General features: G+C 42.3%; 1 protein-coding gene across 1 annotated transcript in view; it reads right to left on the bottom strand.

Annotated features, from left to right (window-relative positions):
• The window catches only part of zeb1a (zinc finger E-box binding homeobox 1a), a gene marked incomplete at its 5' end in the record, with an annotated part of 60,482 nt that extends 38,951 nt beyond the window's left edge, over positions 1-21,531 (bottom strand). The window contains one exon of the mRNA XM_080033993.1: positions 21,474-21,531. Coding sequence (XP_079890119.1) covers positions 21,474-21,531 — 58 coding nt within the window. The remainder of the gene's footprint in view (positions 1-21,473) is intronic.
• Positions 21,532-21,967: the final 436 nt, after the last annotated feature.

The following is a 21,967-nucleotide window of genomic DNA, read 5'->3' as shown; positions in this document are numbered from 1 at the left end:
GGACCACATTGCAAGGCCAGCAGGATTTTCGGGGGGGAAAGTGGAGTGTCATTGATCGAAGATGAGAATCTTCAACCAAAACGTCTTGTTTCAACTCAGAAAGCACCCAACCCGCTGCAGTCTAGACCTCCATGTTCAAGAGGTAGAATTTTCCAACGGGGCATCAATCATGTGTTAAGATTGGATGATATTAGAGTGACAGAAAGGGTCTGTCCAGGCTGCTCATTGGACCATGTGCTCTCCGTTTACTGTGGGGGCATCACTGCTTCATGACCTTTAACATAAAGAGCTCAACCCTCTTTGCTTGGTCTTCCATCTCTCCCTGTCACTCTAAAAACCCAAGTGGGGGGTTGGGTTGATCTTTGGTGGGTGCTGCAAGGTTAATATCCTCTCAATCAGGTCTCACTTCATCAGAAGATACCAAGAGACACCCACGAGAGATAGTTTGACTCCGAAAAATAAAAAACAAGTAAGTTGGAGAAAAACATTTTGGTACTTGACTCATGCTCTTTTTTTTAAGATTATTTGTTGGCATTTTCAAGCTTTATTTGAAAGTACAGAGTTGAAATGGGGAGACAGAGAGAGAGGGGGAGGGCATGCAGTAAAGTCGGACTCGAACCCGCGACCACTGCATCAAAGGCCGGAGCCGATATGGTACGCGCTCTATCCACTACGCCACTGGAGCGCCTCATTGACTCATGCTCTGTATGTTGATGTCCGTTGACCGATCCCTTCAAGACTCTTGAGGCTATCCCACAAAAAATGTTGGTCAGGGTTCACCTAAACAGTCTTTAATCACACATGACAGTCCGTCTACTCCCTTAGCTTTCCCCTGTCTGCTACAGTCTTAAAACCAATTCATAACCTAATGATTATTATACCATATAATGTGAGAGAGGGGAACTAGTGAGGTACAGGACTCTGCAACTGTACCTTCAGCACATCTTGTGTTTCAATCCACACCCTGATTTTTCCAGACGTGCTTTCGCTGCAACTCGTGATGTATTTTCAATTTGGACAATCGCTAATATAATATCCATTAGGCCTTGCTTTCTCCTTTAGCCGTGCCAAACATTGGATATCCTATATAGGCAATCAGGTAATGTAGAAGCATCGGGCTAATCAGGCACTCGATCAATAGTTAGACGTCAATTTATTTCCCACCTGTGTTCTGTCTCTATGGTTACTATAATGGTTGACAAGATCCTGGCAGGGTGGTGTGACTGATGATGTATTCATTTTTATAAATAGATTCCCCCTCTCCTTTGAAGAAAGGTGTTCACATATGGTAACTGTTTAATCCTCACAAATACACGTTATCCAAAATATGTTCAATGGTTGGGTTTAAAGCTGGGGTGGAGAATTTGGGGAGAAAATAGCAGTTGGGATAGAGATTCGAATCCAAATACCTCAACCGCTCCACTTGTTCTCTTTGGTCCCTCCCCTATGGTCCCTCCCTGACACGCTCTACACCAACAAAGTTGTGCCAAAGTGAATGGACAGTCCCAACAGCCAATAAGAACAGAGAATCGGAGCCTCACTCTGATTGGTCAAAGTGTACAGCTCATGTTAACTTTGACCAATCAGAAATCACATACCCCAGCTTTAAGTTCTAAAAAAAAAATAGTTATTTTCTCATTTTGTCTTGACACTTTGCTTTAAAGTCCTGCCTGCAGAATGAATCTACCCTCTGCCTTTCATCGGTCACAGCAAGTTTCAACAGCAAGAAAACCACTTCCATCGTATCAATAATAATCTCGGCGAGGCTGATTTATGCCCCAGCAGGTACCACACTACCACTGCACTGCTGTGGTCATGATCTAATACTCACTACTAGCTCCCCCTTTCATTTTCCCCCCTACCTGCTCAGTATTCAGATCACACACACACTTCTGGCTGACAAACTCCTTGGGAAAATAGCTTGGACAACTGTAGACTTTTCACTCGTTACAACGTGCCGCTTAGCAATCAGTAAAAGCTAAGCATTGAGATTTGCGAAACATGACTTTTTTGCTGTGTGTCTGCTAGAGATAGCTGCCTCTCCAACAAAGTCTAGCCTGTAGGGTAGATTTGTATTGCCTTGAGCAGTGTGTGAATCCTTGCTGTGCTTCACTTGGCTAGGCTTAGCTTAGCACCAGACCGCACAGGCCTCATGTGGCTCTGCCCTGAAGCATTCGGGTAAACACACACAGGCTATTGCTGTCATGTCAGAAAGGCTCTTGGATAAAGCAGCTGACCTCACTAGACTGGGCTTCTGAGGTCAGCCGTAAGGTAAGTTAACATCACTCAGAATATTCGCTTTGAAGCTAAAGTCAATTTGTGTCAATGAGAAAGTAGATCAAATATAAACCTGATTCCAGTTTACCTCCTGGACATTTGATTAACTCCAAACTGTTTGCAACCTGTCCATACTGTGTGATCACTGAAAGAAAGTTTGTTTTTTTATACACAGACCAGGCTCCGTAAACAGGTATGTAAACCAATGGAGTCGGACCGAGCCTGTCAACACTTCTCCAACCAATCAGCTGCAGGCAATGTTTGTGACGTTAGTAGCAACGTTTTAATTGAACAGGTAGTTAGTGACAACTGCTGTTGCTAAGGCAAGGCGTGTCTGGGGGGTGGAGCCTCTGAAACAGGAAGGGAGTTCAAATATAAATTTGATTTCTCTGGAACGGCTTACTAATCTGCCTTTGTAACTGTAACGTCCAAAACCTCCGCATTAAGCCTTTATGAATGGCTCTATTTATCCAGTCGGCAGCTTAATTTCATAATCAGTACCCAGATGGAGAACGGATGGAGAAGAGTGGCAGCCTCACCCCCCTCGTACCTTTCCCCACTGACAATACATCTCCATCTCCAAATTCACAGCGTCCCACCACCTTACATCATATTACTCAATCAGGCCAGTGTATTTCTGGCACAGGCGGCTAATAAGCGCCTATCTACTGTATGTCAGGAGTTGGCAGCAAGCCGTGGCGAGCTCTGCGGGGGCTACTTCTTTGGCACGTTATACCCTCAAACAGACGCGGGCCATTCTGTCCTCACTAAATGGAGACCATGCCGCTGCCCGTCTGGATGTCTAGCTGGCTTTGAAACGGCTGTCAACGAGGGGAGAGAGTCACGCTGCGAGATGGAACTATCCGCCGTGGGTTCCAGTCAAAGTCTTGAGTGGCACAGTAGCAAAAGCAACGATCTCCATATGCTTTCAGCCATTTGGATTCAAAGTTCAACTGAACCTCTGGGATGATGGCACACACAGCTACAGGCGTGATATTTTTCAAAAGACCTTTTTACGGCGCTACACACAAAAGCACTAAGCAGCATTCACAAAGGTTTGATTGGCACTATCTGAGAGCGATTGTTACAAAGGGTCTCAGACGATGTTGAATGTGCCGTGTGTTCAAAGGGAATTGGCGGTTTTTTCAGAACAGACTCCACAGAGGCCACCATGTTGCACCGCCATGTTTCTGCAGTAGCACAGGATGGACAAACTTGAAAGGTCTTAGGCATTTTTTATATATAGTGGGCGTCCCCGCGAAATGCACCTGCTGGAAGACGAAGAAGAAGTACTATAGAATAAATAACTAAATACATCTTCACCTCATCACTTGATATTTTGGAAAGTCTTGAGGCAGTGGTGGATGATGGCATCTTTAGTAACAAGTTTATTGTCCTTGAAGGCCACCGTAGCTTCTGTCAATGTTCCCAAATAGGGAGGGGTTAGCAAGGGCGCCTCATAATCTAGAACTTTCACGACTAGCTTCTGCCAACATACTCCAATATCACACACTGCATCTTAACTCTATTCATTTACATGTCAAAAGTCCTATTTTGGTGCATTCAAAGGCTTGCTCCACCTACTTTGTGCCTCTCCTAATTCCTTGGCACAGGAAAAACTAAACAGTGGGAACTTTCCATGTGTGCACAGAGTGTGACAATACACAGAGTGGTTTTGTGAAACATAATGAGATGCTAGCCTAGTTTTTCCTTTTACAGGTGTGTTTAGGGATTACATCAAAAAAGAAACAAATCAAGGCTGTTGTTTTGCTTGGGAGGCAATAAAGACAAAGGCATAATCCTAAACCTGCAGGCGCGTACGAAAGCAAACTCCCCAGATGTGTGTGTGTGTGTGTGTGTGTGTGTGTGTGTGTGTGTGTGTGTGTGTGTGTGTGTGTGTGTGTGTGTGTGTGTGCGCGCATGTGCGTGCGTGCATGCCTGTTTATCCATTCACACAATGCAGGGAGGAGGGGAAAGGAAAACACACAGGCACGGGCAGAACCTTCCTAACTCGGTTTAGCAAAATGTCAAGTGAGCGCTTTCAGATCGCCGGCCGACTGAAATGTCACCAAGGCGAGGCAACAAGGAGGCTAAAGACACAAGAAAACACACTGCCTTTTGCACAGTGTATCTGTCCAAAGCCAATATGCCAGGCCAATATGTATAATTACAACACCTTCTGGTCATTAATGTGCCCAATCTGCCTTGACTCTTAAAACACCTTGACCTTGACAAGACGTATTTTTCCATTAAGCACCGTTACAGTTGATGCATACTTATTGCTTCTGAAAGTAGTGTGTTTTTGTGTGTGTGTGTGTGTGTGTGTGTGTGTGTGTGTGTGTGTGTGTGTGTGTGTTTATTTAAGTGACTGTGTGTGTTTTGGCCAGTGCTTGAGTCTCTCGAATGAAAATGTGTGGCCCTGGACATTACAAATTATAGCCTTGGGGGATCCACTTTTTAAAAATAACTGAAAAAAGGAGCCAGCTAAGGTCGATTCAAATTAACTCATGATGTGCTTTTATTTTAAGAAAACAGGTTTGACACAAGGCGCTTCAAATACAATTTGGCTCTGGGGGAGGTTTTGTGTGATCATACCAGCTGGGCCTATTAAGGGTAAAATGTGCAGTTTCAGAGGAGGGGGATTTGTTTTTATTTGCAGAGCCTGCCGTTAGTTTACAAAACATATTTCCTCTACATGTAACTCTTAGTATTGAATCATTATAATTGATATCGTCATAAATCAAAACTACATTATTTTGAGGCACCTGGACCAAACGTAAGACAAGAATATGTTTGTAAACCAAACTGTGGGCCCTGCTGCTGTAAACTACAACAGTGAAACATTAAATTTTTTAGGTAGCTTTCTAACTTCAAATTGTGTTCCAGAGATTACATTTTTCCTGCAAGGAAAGTTTGTCTATTCAGTTATGAGAATATACCGTTAGAAAATGTTCACTTCTCTGACACACCCAAAAGTTACACAGTGCACCTTTAAGAGGTAGTGGGCAAAGGGTGTGTGTAGCTGTAGCTTCCTTCTCATCAAGTGTAGTATAATGTAATTTTGCTGAAGGGTTTGCATGCTCTCGCCACGGGAGGAGAGTTTTATATCGAAGCTTGCCTGCTGTAACGGTGTCATGTGGTATTTATGAGAACTTGTAATGGTGCTGAAGCCAGGCACACCTGCTACGCCAGGAGGGATATGGATTTTATATCATTCACATTGGTGCAAAATCTAGTCAAAGTTAGCTTGTTTTTTGGCTTGTTTTGAGCTGTTGTTTTAGGTGTATCTAAGGGCACTCCCTACAAAAAAAAATGTGTTGATTTTTTTATGACATGTATTGAGTACGAGAGAAAAAGAGGCTGCCAGGGGCTTGATAGTTTTTTCCAAAAAGTAGTATAACTTAAAGCAACAAGGCAGGAACATGTAACATTGTATCCAAATGACATATTTCAACATACCTAACCTATTTCGGATTGATTGGTTTTATATCCACCTTTTTCGGATTAACCAAATACGTTTAATAAAATGAAAGCTGCAAACAATGATTATTTCATTTATCTGCCAGTTATTGTCTCAATCAATTGTTTGGTCTAAAAAAGGAAAAAGTCAGAAGATGGTGAGAAATGGCTAAGGAAAATTGCTAGAAGCTTAGCGACATTGAATATGCTACCACGAAGACAATGAAAACCAGTAAATATTCACATTAGAGGAGCTGGAACCAGAGAATTTAGTACAAACATTTGAATCATACATTCATTTCTTCAAATTGCACTTATAGAGGCAAACAGAATAATGCAACTTTACATAAGGAAACTTGAGGTTGGTGACATTAACTCCCAAGTATATCTGAGCTCACATTAACAAGCCTGCTGCATGAAACCAGAGGAAAACAAAACAGTCTAAAATCTAAAAAACTACGGCCTACGAGCTGCACCTGTGCCAATGCTATTATACCAACAACACAGAAAGCAAAACTGTAGCTCTGCCAGACTTCTGCTTGGCTTACATACTTGAGGAGGGCAGGAAATGAAACCTTTTTGCCCCGTGGACTTTTGCTGGCCAAAAGTCAACCGCTAAATTTGGAGTAACACACACGTCACCTGATCTTTCTTAATCATTTTAACACCACAAAATCTTAAGGAGTTTTAACCCTCTTAATGTGTAACTGTCCTACTACAAAAACAATGAAAACCAGTATATTCAAATGAGAAGCTGGATGTCATCTTAGAAACATAAAGGTAATAATGTCTTCAGTAGTGTCAATCTAAAGGCAAGGCAAGGCAAGGCAAGTTTATTTATATAGCACAAGGCCACTCAAAGTGCTTTACAGGGGCAAGATTAAAATACATAAAACACATTAGAAGACATTTAAAAGCGAATGAAAGCACAATAGTTCTTTAGTTTTAATTATTATTTTTTTGGATGCTGTAACTTTCCTATCATGTCAATAAACTGTTGAAATAAACTGTGATCTCCCCAGAATGGTTATGTGGTTTGACACCTGACGCTTGTGAAGATGACAGTTTACCTCAACAGGTGTACAGAAAAAACAGAGTTTCCCCTACGTTCACTCACAACTGGTGCACAGAAAAAACGAAGCATCACTGCAAAGAAAATGCAACATGAACTTAAAACAACTTGAAAATGTAACTTAAAAAATGTAAAAGTAGGGGCTCCGGTGGCGTAGTGGATAGAGCGCGTACCATATTGGCTCCAGCCTTCATTGCAGTGCTCACAAGTTCAAATCCAACCCGTGGACCTTTACTGCAGGTCATCCCCTCTCTCTCTGTCTCCCCATTTCAACTCTGTATCTAATAAAGATTGAAAATCTTAAAAAAATAAATAAAAAATCACAGTCCGTGGCCACAGTGACCTCAACCACCCCAGAGGAAACCCTGTAAGGACAGACAACAGACCCCGTCACTCACATCCTGCCATAACACACACGCCTCTTTGAAAGTAAACAAGCCACACAATCACAAACTCTCACACACATAACTGTTCATGGCTTCAACAACTAGGCTTCACAACACAGACAAGTATGGTTAAGCAAATTGCTTGACAGTAGGGCCGCAGACTTCATCGAAATGTTATCGAAACCCAACCATTGCCTCTTATATTGCAAAAAGTCATAATAAACGCGTTAAGATATGTTTTGCTAATCGTGCAGCGCTACTTGACGAACGGCCACTTCAATGTTCTCAAACACAGCACACGAGCAAAGATGACACGGATAGGTGTGTGTGTGTGTGTGTGTGTGTGTGTGTGTGTGTGTGTGTGTGTGTGTGTGTGTGTGTGTGTGTGTGTGTGTAGTGTGTGTGTGTGTGTCGCCCCACAAGTGTCCCTTTGGTGAAGGTATAGGGAGCCAATATCCCAGTGAGTGACAGCAGCACAGACACACAGACAAAACGCTGAGAAAGCCGCGGTGGCGTTTGTCCACGTCTCCTGTGGACTCAACAGCTGACACACTGCAGCCACGGCAACACGCACGCCAAAAACACACACGCCAAAGAACTCCCAAAATCTACCTAAGTTGATACACACAGGGACATTCTCACTGACAGTATTATGGTATGTTATATTTAACGTTTTTCATTATAAATAAGTTAAACTGTTCATTTGTTATAACTAAATTATCGATTGTTATCAAATGTCTGTCAATTAACCAGTCATTTCAGCACTACCAGCAATCTCTACATAACTGATTTTGTTCTATTCATAAGATCAGGCACACATTGTAAAGGCAGTAACTATAATAACTATTTTTTTATGATATGATATTTCAGATGATAAGGTGTGGTGTGACTTTCAGGCCTGGCGGTCTCCGTGCCAACAGCCTCAGTGGGGCGCTAATGCTGTTATCGTCACGGTGACGGTGTGTGAACGTGTTGCTTCGTGTCTTCAGCTCATCAGAAACACAGCGCTGTTCTCCAGCAGATGCCTCAATTACAGAAGCATCACACATGTCTGTCTATCTATCCATCTATCCATCCATCCTTCTTAGCTTCGACATGTGGCGGGGGGACGGGGGATCGAACCTCAGACCCTGTAGTTAAGGGTCGACCGCCCTACCCCACTTCACCACAGCCATCCTTATTGTAATACACCATCCATCCATCCATTAATCCATCCCTCCATCCATCCATCCATCCCTCCAGTCTGCCTGTCTGTCTATCCATCCCTCCCTCCCTCTCTCCTTCCTTCCCTCCCTCCCTCCCTCCCTCCCTCCTTCCCTCCCTCCCTCCCTCCCTCCCTCCCTCCAGTCTGTCTGTCTGTCTGTCTGTCTGTCCATCTCTCCTTCCCTCCCTCCCTCCCTCTCTCCCTCTCTCCCTCCCTCCCTCCCTCCAGTCTGTCTGTCTGTCTGTCTGTCTGTCTGTCCATCTCTCCTTCCCTCCCTCCCTCCCTCTCTCCCTCTCTCCCTCTCTCCCTCCCTCCCTCCCTCCAGTCTGGGTGTATTTCATCAGGGCGCTGTGGCCTCCATTAGCGCTCCTCCTTCGGGAGGGCTCGGCCTCTAAAGCACAGCACTCTGGGAACGCACCGGGGCCCCGCACTTTACCCTAACAGCTTCATCAAGCCTGCATCCCCAGAGCCACACACACACACACACACACACACACACACACACACACACACACACACACACACACACACACACACACACACACACACACACAACACACACACACACACACACACACACACACACATAACAAACACCCAGAGCACACACACACAAACACCCACCCGGAGCACACACACACATACACACACACACACTGCAGACACACACACAACCTCTGGAGGGTCCAATTAGCAGCCATCACCTGTAATTCAATAACAACACTCCCTTCTTCTTCTTCTTGCAGCCTCCTTTTGCCTTTCTCCCTTTCACTCGCTCAACCGTGAATTTTTTTTAAATAATCTAAAAAGGAACCGCTCCTAATGCTCTACTGCATCTAACAAAAAAAAAATCGAAATCTGTTCTGTTCTGAAACTGGCAGTTTATTAAGGGAACTCAACGGACTACATATTTGTTTTTATCAAGAAAAAAAAAATGTCTTCCACCTCCACCTCATCTCCTTTCTTCATTCCCACCGGGTGTGTTTACTTCTTTACAAGCGTCATACATCATCGCTGCGCTGCAAATCAAGCCCACAGGACACAGAGACACAAAGAGAGAATCCACATATTGCACCTCTCAACCTCTCTACCTCGACTCCTAATCAAATCCTCTGTTCCGTTTCCATGCGTTCACTCGCCATCCGTCCTGCACTAGAGACAGCAGCAGCAGCTATACAACCATGAGACAAATCTATCATCACAGTCAATAAAGAGAAGCCGGTCCCCACTGAATGTAATCTGAACCTTGTTATGGATATTTTCTTGATTAATAGATAGTAATGTTTGGGATATGAATCATCGGAAAATAGTTTTAAATGATTTATTTTTAAATGTGCATATTATTTCCCAGAACAACTCGTTTTATCCAACAACAATCAAATATCAAAAATATTATTTGGACAAACCCCCCAGAAAAAGGGGTGTGGTTGACTTCAGCAAAAGGTGGGTGTGGTGTATTAGTGAGAGCTATAAATAAAACTTAGCAATAAACTAGTTTTTGGAACAGTGATGTTACGCCTTTTTTTTGTGAAACATGACACATTTTCATTAATCAATATTAATGGTCTGCTTTCAATATTTATGAAAATATTTCGTTAAAAAAATAATAATAATTTCTAAGTGACTCTTATCATATAGAGCACACCATAAACTCAGACAATAAAAAGGCCTGGAATAGACCGCCAGCTTCAGTGAATAATAGTAGAATGAATCCCTATACTGCTTTTAATCTCCTCCTCTTCCCCTCCCACCTGTCCTGCTGCTTGTCCCTGGGGGGTCTTTAGAGGGTCCTGGCCCCTCCTAACCCACATGTGTCCACCCATCAGCATGATTTATGACCACTGGGGGCTCCCCTACTCCTACTGTAGTTTTTTTTTACATTTAGGCTTTATTCGTTGTGTGATATTCAAATAATTTTTCGGTTGGGTTTGTGGTTTAATATAGCTGTATTTTTTCTATATAGAAAAGTTATACATATTGAAATCAAAATAAAAAATGTGGCAGTGCTTTTTTTCAGTTATTTTAAAACATTATATTCCTATGAAAATCATCTGGTTCCTGTGAAAAATCATTTGAATGTGGTAAAAGCTGAAAAAAGGATGCATGCCTATAGAGGAAACTTGGAAGGCATACAGCGCTATGACTATAAGACCTGAGGCTGAGGCAAGACATGACGATTGAGTCGCTGGAACTAGAAAATATTTTAAAAAATGTCCCTGAAAAAATTACAAACAAACAATTAAGCTCTGTTTGATTCCAGGAGTGAGTGCCATGAAAGGCTAAACAAAAGGGAAGAATAATTCAGTACACGGCTTAACACAGAGATTTAGTCTGTACTCATTTTCTTCTCAGCAGCACGATTCTTTTTCATCTCAGCTCCGCTACACCTGTTTCCCTTTCGGCTTCCCTTTGAGACGTGTCCCAATTCTAATGGAAGCTAATCAAAGGGTGAGTACATGCCAAGCAGCATCCCACTTCAATGACTAACTATACACAGGATTCTGTCTCGACTTGGTCTCTACTGTGCAGCAGTCAATCATAGTTGTTGCTAGATTGTATGCTTACGTCAATGCTGTGAACATCCTTGTCACTGTCCCTGTGATCCAATCCCCATACAATCTTCTATTTAGTATGCCGGAAAAAGATTTAGGATGTCCCAATACATGCACATCAATTGCAATATGCCAAAAATACCTAGATGGCCCACTAACTCCAATTGCATTTTGCAGTATTCTTCTTTATTCTTGATATTTCTCGACATAATGAAAGAAAATCTTCCTTATCTGATTTTTTTTCTCTCTCTCCTGTGGCCCTAAAATTCTTCTGTACTTAAGTATGTAGTGTAGTAAAAAGAAAGAGTATGTGAATTTCGAACGCAGGGTGTGTTTCTATAGTGGCAAACTTTACTTTCTGGCTTTTAAAAATCCATCAGATAGACATATTAAAGCCACAGTGGGTATGTTTCTTTCTTCATCTCATTCTAAAAAAAAATATCCAAGTTCCCCTTTTATACTTTTGTTATGGCAAAGTCATACACTGAAAATAGTTTTATACATGATAAGCACAATGTAGGGCAGCAGTTTGGGGGCTGCATTTTCACTGATTTCCTGTGATTTTTGGGAGAGCTGGCGGCCTCTGCTTCTCAGGAGGTAGGAGGGAGAGAGGGAGAGAGAGAGAGAGAGAGAGAGAGAGAGAGAGAGGGAGAATGGAGGATGGCAGGATATGCAAATTGTAGCAGCACTAAAGGAGAGAGAGAGGAGATTCCCACAGACCAAGTGTGAAAGAGTGCTCCCCCTCTCCCACGCACACACAGGACTTTGAATGGGACTCTTTCTTTTGACACACACACTGGCTTGCATTGCACTCAACTAACCCAATCACACAGACGCTACTAAAAACGCATTTAAAACTTGTGAAAAATGCACATATGCACTCGTCTCTTATATGCGAGTAATCTAATGCATACTTGAACTTTAAAACCTAGTGTTAACCCTCAAACAGCCCTTTAGAGGTATGTCCCAAAGTGTCCTCACTTTCCAAAAATGTACTCACTCTTAAATACTATAACTCAAACTGTTCTCACAAAAATACTACACGCACGCACACACACACACACACACACACACACACACACACACACGCCTGGTGGTGGGATGCTGGTCAGATAAACTGGTTTCCCCTCACCGCATGCTGCCTTTCACAGCCTATAGCCTCAGTTAGCACCACAGTAACAGATTAAGGTTTTAGCTGTTAGCTGCTTGTTGAGCCTCTTGAATAAATGAATATTCAGTTAGGCTGAATGAGAAGCCATGAAAGGCAACAGCAAAGCAGGTTACTGGTGGAAATGGGTTAGGCCATGGCCACCGTTTTAAGATAAGTGCGAACACAAAGTTTGTCAGTTCCCCTTGAGATTTATATGCACCAGTGAGTGAGGCCAGAGGTAAATTTCACTTTTGGTTCCACATTTGGCTTTGTTTTTTGAGCGTAGGTGGCAGTGAGTAAACTGTGTCTTTATAGCATACATTTTAAAACAGCTTTGTAAGTTTGGATGAGTTTTTTTTTTTACTATAATCTTATTTGAATTAACCAAGACCGCCAATGCAGAAAAAAATACTAATACTAAGCTTTGTATCTATTCAGCATTGCATACATCTTTCACGTGATACATTTAAGTGAGTTAAATTTCTAATTCCTTTACATTAACTGATTTCAATGGATAGCAAATAATTCTTAAATGATCCATAAGGAACAGATATCATTAGCCATCAAATTATTGCTCTATGCACTGACTGTTACTTGACGACTTGTAGAAAAATCTTGTTCTAATTTGTTTCTGTTCTTCTGACCCACTCATGCGTCCAACTAATTTATTCAATGGCGACTTCTTTATTAAGGGACATTGAGGCAGCTTAAACTACATTTATTAATGATTTGATGCAAAGAAACACTGACAATCTGCTACATGCTGTTCACTGCCACACACTCAACATGTGGTTGCTCCATTGACCTCTGACCTCTCAATGGAGGGGGCCTGTGAGAGTGGGTGGCTCTATGCCCCTCTAACACACCATATGTTCTAAAATGTGTGTTGTCAACCCTAGTGATACACCCAACTCACAGTTTTGAGCCAAACTGCTCGGCATGTTTCAGATATTATGTGCAGCGCAGCCTGAATCACAAGCTACTTTGCTCTCGGTTTCGCATTAAGTCAGAGGGCAGAAAATCGTTTCCCTTCCACCCTCCACTATAAATAGCTCTGATGTGGAGAGTGTTCGTGAGTTGAAGTCACACCTGCATGACGACAGGCCCGTCTGGGGTTGGTTAAAAGACCTCATTGGGTCACGTGATTAGGGCTGCTTTTGTGATATGTAGTGATTGAGAAAAAGTGGCTGTTTTGAAAGGAATAAGCTATATCACAAACACAACCTTAACATCTGAACAGTTTAAGTCACTGCTGTAAAAATTCATTGTCACCATATTTTTATAGTGACAAACTCAGAAAACTCAGAAGCTCAAAAAAAGCGCCAAAGAAATGTTTCAGTTGTTGATTCTATAGCAGGAAGTACAGCAGAAGGTATAAAATCCATGCGCGATCACCAAAAGTGTGCCCACAATGCTGTTGTCACAATTACTAATGGGGATGACAGAACTTACACACTATAGCTTTAATTTAACATGCAAAAACATAGTACAAATCAGCATTGCTGTGTATTGTTTGAACCTACTTATAGCTGCTCTTTATTCCTGTATTTAGTGGCATTATGTCATGTTTCCATGGCTGATCTGTCAAGGTGGCTTTATCAGCCGACGTCATCTGATTGAAACGCAACAGCATCAGCAGGAGCGCTGATTTCCCCTCACAGGCGCCATGTTAATGCATCATGTTATGATTCACACACGCAACGACTGTGTTGTTATGCAAAGCCTGGAGGAAAGTAGCAGTTTCCCACCTTCATCCCACAAATATACACACACACACACACACACACACACACACACACACACACACACAGATATACACGCACACAAACTCACACACACACACACATACAAACACTCTCTCTCTCCCTGACGCACACACACACAGATATACACACAAACACAATCTCACACACACACACCATCACACAAACACACTCTCTCTCTCTGACGCTCTGACGCACACACACACACACACACACACACACACACACACTACTCAATTAGTCACAGCAGCAGCAGCAGCATCAGGAGCTGTGTCGCCCCTCCCCCTCTCTGGACCATAAGGAGAGAGGGGAGGGGTTAATGCTGACTCGCTAAAGACGTCCTGCAGTGCTTTGTCATTCCATTTGTTGCAAAGGAAACGGACGAACACACACTCTCACACACACACACAGACACACTCTCTCACACACACACACACACACACACACACACACACACACACACACACACACACACACACACACACACACACACACACACACACATTCAGCCCGAGGCGAGAAAGTAACAGGAATGACCATTGGTCGTGGGTCAATTAACAGCTAGTGTCGGCCACAACAACCACTTCTAACACCACTCTGGATCATTTCCCTCTAACATTACCATCTCTCTTAGATACGACAAAGGAGGACGTTTGCATAAAAAAATCACGTAACACTTCAGAAATACATAAATGAAGGTAAAAAAAATTAATAATTAATTAAAAAAATGACTAGTTCTTTGAATGCAAACCAACTTCGGTTATTGGAAAAACCTAATAACTTGTAGGATTGTGTGGGTAATTGCATTTACTAAACAGCTATTCTGTTTTGAATCAAGCTAATGGAATGAGTGAACCAAGATGAACCCATAGCCTATGGCCGGGCCTAAATGCTTAATATTGTCCCAGAAGCAGGAGGACATTCACATGACTCTCCTCTGCTCTGTAGGACAGAGGTGACTGGAACACCTCGGGCGACCTCAAGAAAAAACAGCTTCTTCATACAAAAACAGACTTCAAAACATGCTGCGCCATTTTAAAATCAACACAATTTTGGCTTTTTAAGAGAGTGTCATATTAATACACGGTTTCTGGGCCATTCCACGGTGTATTATGGTCTAAAAACACACTGGGAAACAGAATATACAGCACTGATTTCAAGCAATAAGCTTAATTTAAAAGCCACAGTTGTTTTATAAGATGCTTGTACAACATGCAGCACATTAATAAAGCACCACAGCTCTAGATACGGGGGGCTAAATCATTTCTAGACACCCTGCTATTCATCCACGCATCAAACATAACAAACTGATCAGAGAGCCTATCATCAAAGACACAAGAGAATTCCTCTAAAACAGGAATTCAAAAAAACGCTTCCTTATCAACAGAACTGTCTGTTTAAAGTGACCTGCTAACTTGTATTAAACAGCCTTCAGTGAACACACAGTCTTTGAAAGCTGTTGTAAACACAACACTTGTCTATCAACAAGCTCCCTTCGCTGCTAGGGAAAAATGCTCCTAAATAATTTAACCGAAAAATACATATGCATTATAAATATGGGCCAGCCTGGGGGACTGTTATTGAATATGCAAAATATAAAAAAACAACATTTTTAGAACAACTTTTTTAGAACAACAGTTGGCCTTTAGCAGTGCCAAAGGGAGCTGTTTTTGTAGAAGTGGGTCTCCTGCTTTTTGTTTATTTCTTGCAAGCACACGAGTTCACACATGACTAGCGTTGCTGCCAATGGTTTAACACTGTTCCTCTGATCTACAGGCGGCGGGGACATGCCAAGTTATGCAACAAAGCGCTGACCGAGGCAGAAGAGACCACGACTGCTTGTTAGTAGACGTGGATGTAAACAATGCTCAATGCAGGATAAATAATAGTTAGAAAAACAGCTTTGCAAATGTTTTACGAGGCTGGAATAACACCCAAACCTCTACAATACATACACAATGTCAAATTAAAGGCGGAGTCTGCGATTCTGGAGAGCGCTTAAAAAACTGCACTGCATAAAAAAAATTGTGTTAATACACAGCCTGGGCTCTGTAAACTGGTATGTACACAAAGGGGGGCCTACCGTAGCAAGCAACATGCCGGTTTACAGAGCCTAGGCTGTGTATTAACTAACACAAGATTTTCTTTTTCAGTGCACACATACAGTACGGACAGGTAGCCAATCGTGAGGAGTTATTCACTGATTTTGACAGACAGACAGATAGACAGAAAGACGGACAGAAGGATAGACAGGCAGATAGACAGACAGGCGCTGGTGAAGGCCCGGGCCTTGGCAGCGTACTAGCGGACCAAGGCTTGGAGTAGGCCGCTGTGTTTATCCTGTCAAGGTATGTTAACACCAGGCCGCATTCCTCTAGTCCCTAAATTGCAGTGTTAGATTACAGCCCAGCTGAGAGTGCACACGTACACACAAACACACAGACACACACACACACACACACACACACACACACACACACACACACACACACACACACACACACACACACACACACACACACACACACACACACACACACACATATAAACATGGTGTACTTTATAGCAGAGCCTTGGGATGACGAAGCCTTGACCAAAGTGGCACAGAAACAAGCAGTGCGAGTTGACGGCCAACACCTGCCATTAAACACAACAACTGCATTCCATTAACATGTGGTGGAGCTGGATACCAGTTGATTACAGGCAGTAAAGTAACAATACAAAAAACTTAAGGTAAAAACAAATATTTATTTCTCCTCCACTTCTTATTCTGTACAAAGATGTCTGCAGACACTTAGAGGTGCACTGTGTAATGCTGGTGTATTTTGGCATCTAGTGGTGAGAGTCTAAATTGCAACGCTTCCTTGATAACCCCTCCATTTCAGATAATGTACATATGCTATCGTGGCCTTCAAGGACAAGAAGCTATATTACTAAATATGGCATCATCCACCACTGCCACAAGTCTTTCCACAACGTCAAGTGATGAGGTGAAGATGTATTTGGTTATTTATTCTATAGTACTTCTTCTTCTTCGTCTTTCAACAGGTGCAATTCCAAACATTGCAGTGCAACATGGTGGTGTGACCTGCTTCTTTATACTCATTCCAAGGTAATGAAAAAATGACTGATTTTCAAGCGACTATACACTAAATAAAACATACTTACTAAGGAATATTATATTCAATTTCTTAAAGGTACACTGTACCTTTAAAAAACACAACAGCTGTTTTATCTACTGTGTGCATGCTGCTCCAACTCACTCCAATTTACAGAGTGTGGTTAGGGCACACGTACAGTAAGAGTAAAGTGAAGGTTGTCGAGGGATCTCTGGAGGCCAATAAAAAGATGGCACTCATCATTTAGCTCTGGGCTTTCAGCTTGTTTACAGTAGCTGCCTGGTGGTGAATCATCTGTACACCGAGGCCAACTGACTGTCATCTATCAATAACACACGGCAGGTTAGGGTTTAGTTTGTTTAGCTCTGTGAGAACAATGGCTATTTCAACTTAGGTTGCAATCTAAAATAGCTCAGAGAGAGAGAGAGAGAGAGAGAGAGAGAGAGACACCTAAAACTCCCCCTGTAGGCCCCCCTCTCAAGCAAACTGTGACACAGGTCATTATGAATGACATCATAACTGCAGGAAATGACTCCCAAACACAAGGTTTTATGGGTATGAAGAAGAAGTGGAGGTTGACACATGGTTTATAACAAAATGAGTGAAGGACACGGAACTGTTGCTCACATCCAGCTGTGGCTATTTTCAACCCCAGAGAAGTTACTACAGCACAGAGCATAATATAGGCTATACATCTGAAATGACATGATTCTAGATTTAAAATTCATCCCCAAATTCTGCCTCTAACCAGCAATAACAAGAGATCACCTAACATGTCGGCTAATGATCTAGTACTGATTATGTTAATAGTTCTAGTTCACTAGAGCATAACTGTGTAATAGGAAACCAAAATTATGTCATCAACCACGTATAATATGTAAACGTCTCCATTTACATAGATTTATGTATATTGTGTTTCGATTTGGGCACACCTGTGATAATAAGTGTAATTTTCTTTACAATGTTCTCAGACCATAATCTGTAATACTAAACACAAATTAGCAAAATCTCTCAAGAGATGGGATATGTTGAATGATTCATCGATTAGTCAATTAATGCAGGAATTTAATTGGCTATTTAGAAAACTTGTAAATTGCACCTTAGGAATATCAGTCAATAATATTATATATTATATTAATTAAAAAAACTGGGATGTGATGTAATTCATAAGAAAATCTCATAAGCCCATCCACTGTCTGTTTACTCTCTTTCTGACACCTTGCAAGGCAAGGCAAGGCAAGTTTATTTATATAGCACAATTCAGACACAAGGCCACTCAAAGTGCTTTACAGGGGCAAGATTATAATACATAAAACACATTATAAAACATTTAAACGCGAATAAAAGAAGCAAATAAAATAAAAATTGCAGGTTAAAATGGAGACACATTATAAAACATTTAAAAGCTAATAAAAGAAGCAAATAAAATAAAAATTGCAGGTTAAAATGGAAACAAAAAAGTCTTCAGACTCGATTTAAAAGAACTGAGAGTTGTAGCAGACCTCAAGTTTTCTGGGAGTTTGTTCCAGAAAAGTTTGTTTCCTTGCAGAAAGTTTCAGACCGGCATTCATGTAAATGAGTAGTATAGGACACAGAGTCAGAGATATTAAGTATGCACAGGGTGAGTAAATAAGGCTTTTTGGTGTTAGTATAGTTAATAGTATCAGCAGCTGGTTACCACACCATGGTGATGACAGGCAGGAGGTCATGGTACATTAGCACAGGCATTACATATGCCACAGCAGCTCCTTTGAAATTCAAATCAGGTTGTGGACAAACGAGTAGCAGTTCTGTGTCACGTGGGTAAAAAAACGATTAAAAAGAATAATAATAAAAATTGAAAAATTAAAAAATGAATTAATCTGTAGAGAAACAAACCTTGAATATTTAGATTGGTTTGAAAAAAATGGTGAAAAAAATATTCATAATACTCATATAATACTTTGAATTGAGTCAGGTAGAAAATGAAACCAAAATGATAGGCAATAGGAGTGTCTATTTGCAGCAGATGAAAGCAGTGCGCACTGAATCACGGCACCTTTTGCCATCTTGATTGTGCGTCCCGTTACACGGACAGAGATGCGCTTCTTCCTCATCATAATAACCTCATTTAACAGTGTGTAGTCGGTCTTCTAACTCCACAAAACGCTCAGGATTAACCCCCATCAAGTATTTGTGCGAGGATATCACTGAAAAAATCGCTTTAAATACACCTTTATAGGTGTTGCATCACCTTACGTATACCTGGCTGTCTCGAGTCCAGGATGAAAAAAAAGGCAGCAACCCCGCCTTCACTGCAGTAATGGTAACTGACCGCCATTCCCCTTTCCGCACGCGCACACACACCTCAGGAAATTGTATAACGAAATCAAAGCAACACAATAGATGGAAACGACAGGGCTTGACGGTGAGGTCTATAGCCTGAGAGCTCCTATTATTGCAAACGGTGGGGAATAACAGTAACCACCTTATGCACCGCTCATTTTTACGTGCGCACACACACACACACACACACACACACACACTGGGAGCCCTGCAGAGTGCACGCGACCCAACAAAACGACCAACAACACACTTCAAATACATGCATTAGGGGAAGATAAAAACATGCACAAGTGGGTCAGAATCAGTAAATGCGTGTGGATGAGATAAATCCCGCGAGAATATATAAAAGGGAGGCGAGCATCAGTGGCGACACACACACACACACACACACCACAATATAAAAATCATCTCTACCTGCACAAGTTGACATTTGGAGCGGTTGGTTTTTTCCGCCTTCCTGGCTCCCTCACGAGACACTTTTAGGTGAAAAAAAAGCGAGCGAGATCTCGAGATGCGCAGGTGTAGAGGCTATTATATGGGTGTGTTTATTATCTAGGCCATTTGTCCGCGAGCCCCCCGTTATCCGCGTTCAGGTAAACACATGATGATGATGATGATGATGATGATGGTTCCTGTACAGACGCGCACAGTCACCGTCGTGTCGTCAGCAAAAGGAGGAGAAGAGAGAGAGAGGGAGAGAGAGAAAAAAAGGTACTTTCCAGCCCCTAGGCTCACGGGCTCACACACACCGTGCCTCATAACGGTGTCTAAAAATATATCAATGTCTGGGTGTACCTGTTTTTTATTGGCTGATAGCACGCGAGAAGGAGGAGAGCACAGGTAAGAAACTGTCCAATGAGAGACGCTGGCTCCAAAAAATAATTTTGGGGTGTGCAAATTTAAAGTTATTACAACAAACTACGTGTATTTTATTTTAATTTGTGTGTGTCCTTAACTTCATAACAAGTGGGCTTATTGTGAACAAACACCTATTCTCAGATCATTTTCAAAATGATACCGTAGAGATATCTCACTTATGATATTAAGAGAAGAGTATTACAACGGTATCCCAGAAAATATGAAGTAAGATAAGGTCAATAGAATGTCAAAAAACTGACAACAAAAGCCATACCACGATGCTTAAGCTTAAAAAATAAAAATAAAATCTTGCCCTATAATATCCAAAATGCAGCAACCAACAAGATGTTTCGCCATGCTAAAGAACGTTTACAAAGCCGAATTGACAGGTGCAAAAAGTAACAGTCAAAAACGAGCTAAAAAGAGACATTTGCAAGACAATCGACACCAAAAACACACGCTGATTTACATAAATAGCTCGTTTAGGAAAGCTAAAGCGGTGTGATCAAATGAGGAAATGCATGCATGAACATAAAACAATGTTTGCCCGATCGGTTTATAAACAAGGATTAAAAATGCAAAATCTCGCTCTTACCTTAACAACTAGAGGAGCATGCGGTGTTGCTGCGAGGAGCAGGAGGAGGGGGGAAGTGGAGATAAAATAAACATCCCATCTCCCTGCCATCAGCGGAGCAAGCGGAGAACCAGACCAAACGCCCATGCACACACACAAACTAGATGCATTCACTGCAACAGCATGATTCAACCACCCGGCCACACTCTTAAAGTTGGATTATTTTGAACGGGAAACTGCACTTTCCTGTGCCGAGCGAGCCAAGCAGCAAGTTAGCACCAAACTAAACCTCGCCCTAAAAAAAAAAAAAAAAAAATCATACACTAAACTCCAAACTGCGTCCAACTGGGCCACGTTGTTATGCGAAAGCCTCGCAACCTGCCGCCAAATGTTGCTAAAAGGTGTAAAAAGTGTCCCAAAAAGTGCAAAAACAACGAGAAAAGTACGAATAGAAACCAGTATGAAGCGCTCCTCGAGGTTTATTATGGGTGTATAACGGTGCAGCCAGGCGGCCCCGCGTGCACCGCTAGGCGGAGAGAGAAACAAGCCAGCCAGGTATAACGGTACACCACCACCGCACTGGGGAATGAACCAACACACATCAACCAAAAAGTCCCAGAAACGTGGTCCAAGTAACTCGCTCACAAGTAAAAGTACCCCAGAAAGAGTTATACAAAGCGGGGAGCTTTGTAAGGCAGACCGCCCGGTTCACTGGAAGAGTTGTAGGGACTTACCGTCGGTTCGTTTAGGGTTCGCCTGTTTTCTGCGCTTACACCTGGGGCCATCCGCCATGATCCTCTCGCTGAAGTCTGAAGCGCAGCCGCTCGCGAGTCACCTCCCTCCGCCTCCTCCTCCTGTCTCACCCCCCTTCCCTTCCCCTCACTATCCCCCTCCTGTCCGCTTTACGACATCACCTTCCCCCTCCCATTGAAAACACCTGGTTTGCGACACACTCGTTGCGTTTACGGCATCACCTTCTCGAACACCTCAGTCAGCACGTGGCCCCTCCTACTGGCCGCGCGTGGGTGTGTTGCTCGCTGAAAGAGTTGTTTCCAAACGGTGGTCCGACCGCCCTGTCAGGGTCGTCCCGGGGCACACTTTGCACACTCTGCTCCTCCTGATGGTTGAAAAAAAATATATATAGCAAATATAACTACCTGTCTAGTTTGGCTTTCAATTTAATTTAATTTTTTTTTAAATGTAATTTATATTTTATTTTGTTAAGCTT

Source organism: Ammodytes marinus (genome assembly GCF_949987685.1).
Source record: "Ammodytes marinus genome assembly, chromosome: 9".
Lineage (NCBI taxonomy): Eukaryota > Metazoa > Chordata > Actinopteri > Uranoscopiformes > Ammodytidae > Ammodytes > Ammodytes marinus.
Note: the sequence above shows the minus strand (reverse complement) of the source record. Positions and strands in the feature narration are given on the sequence as shown.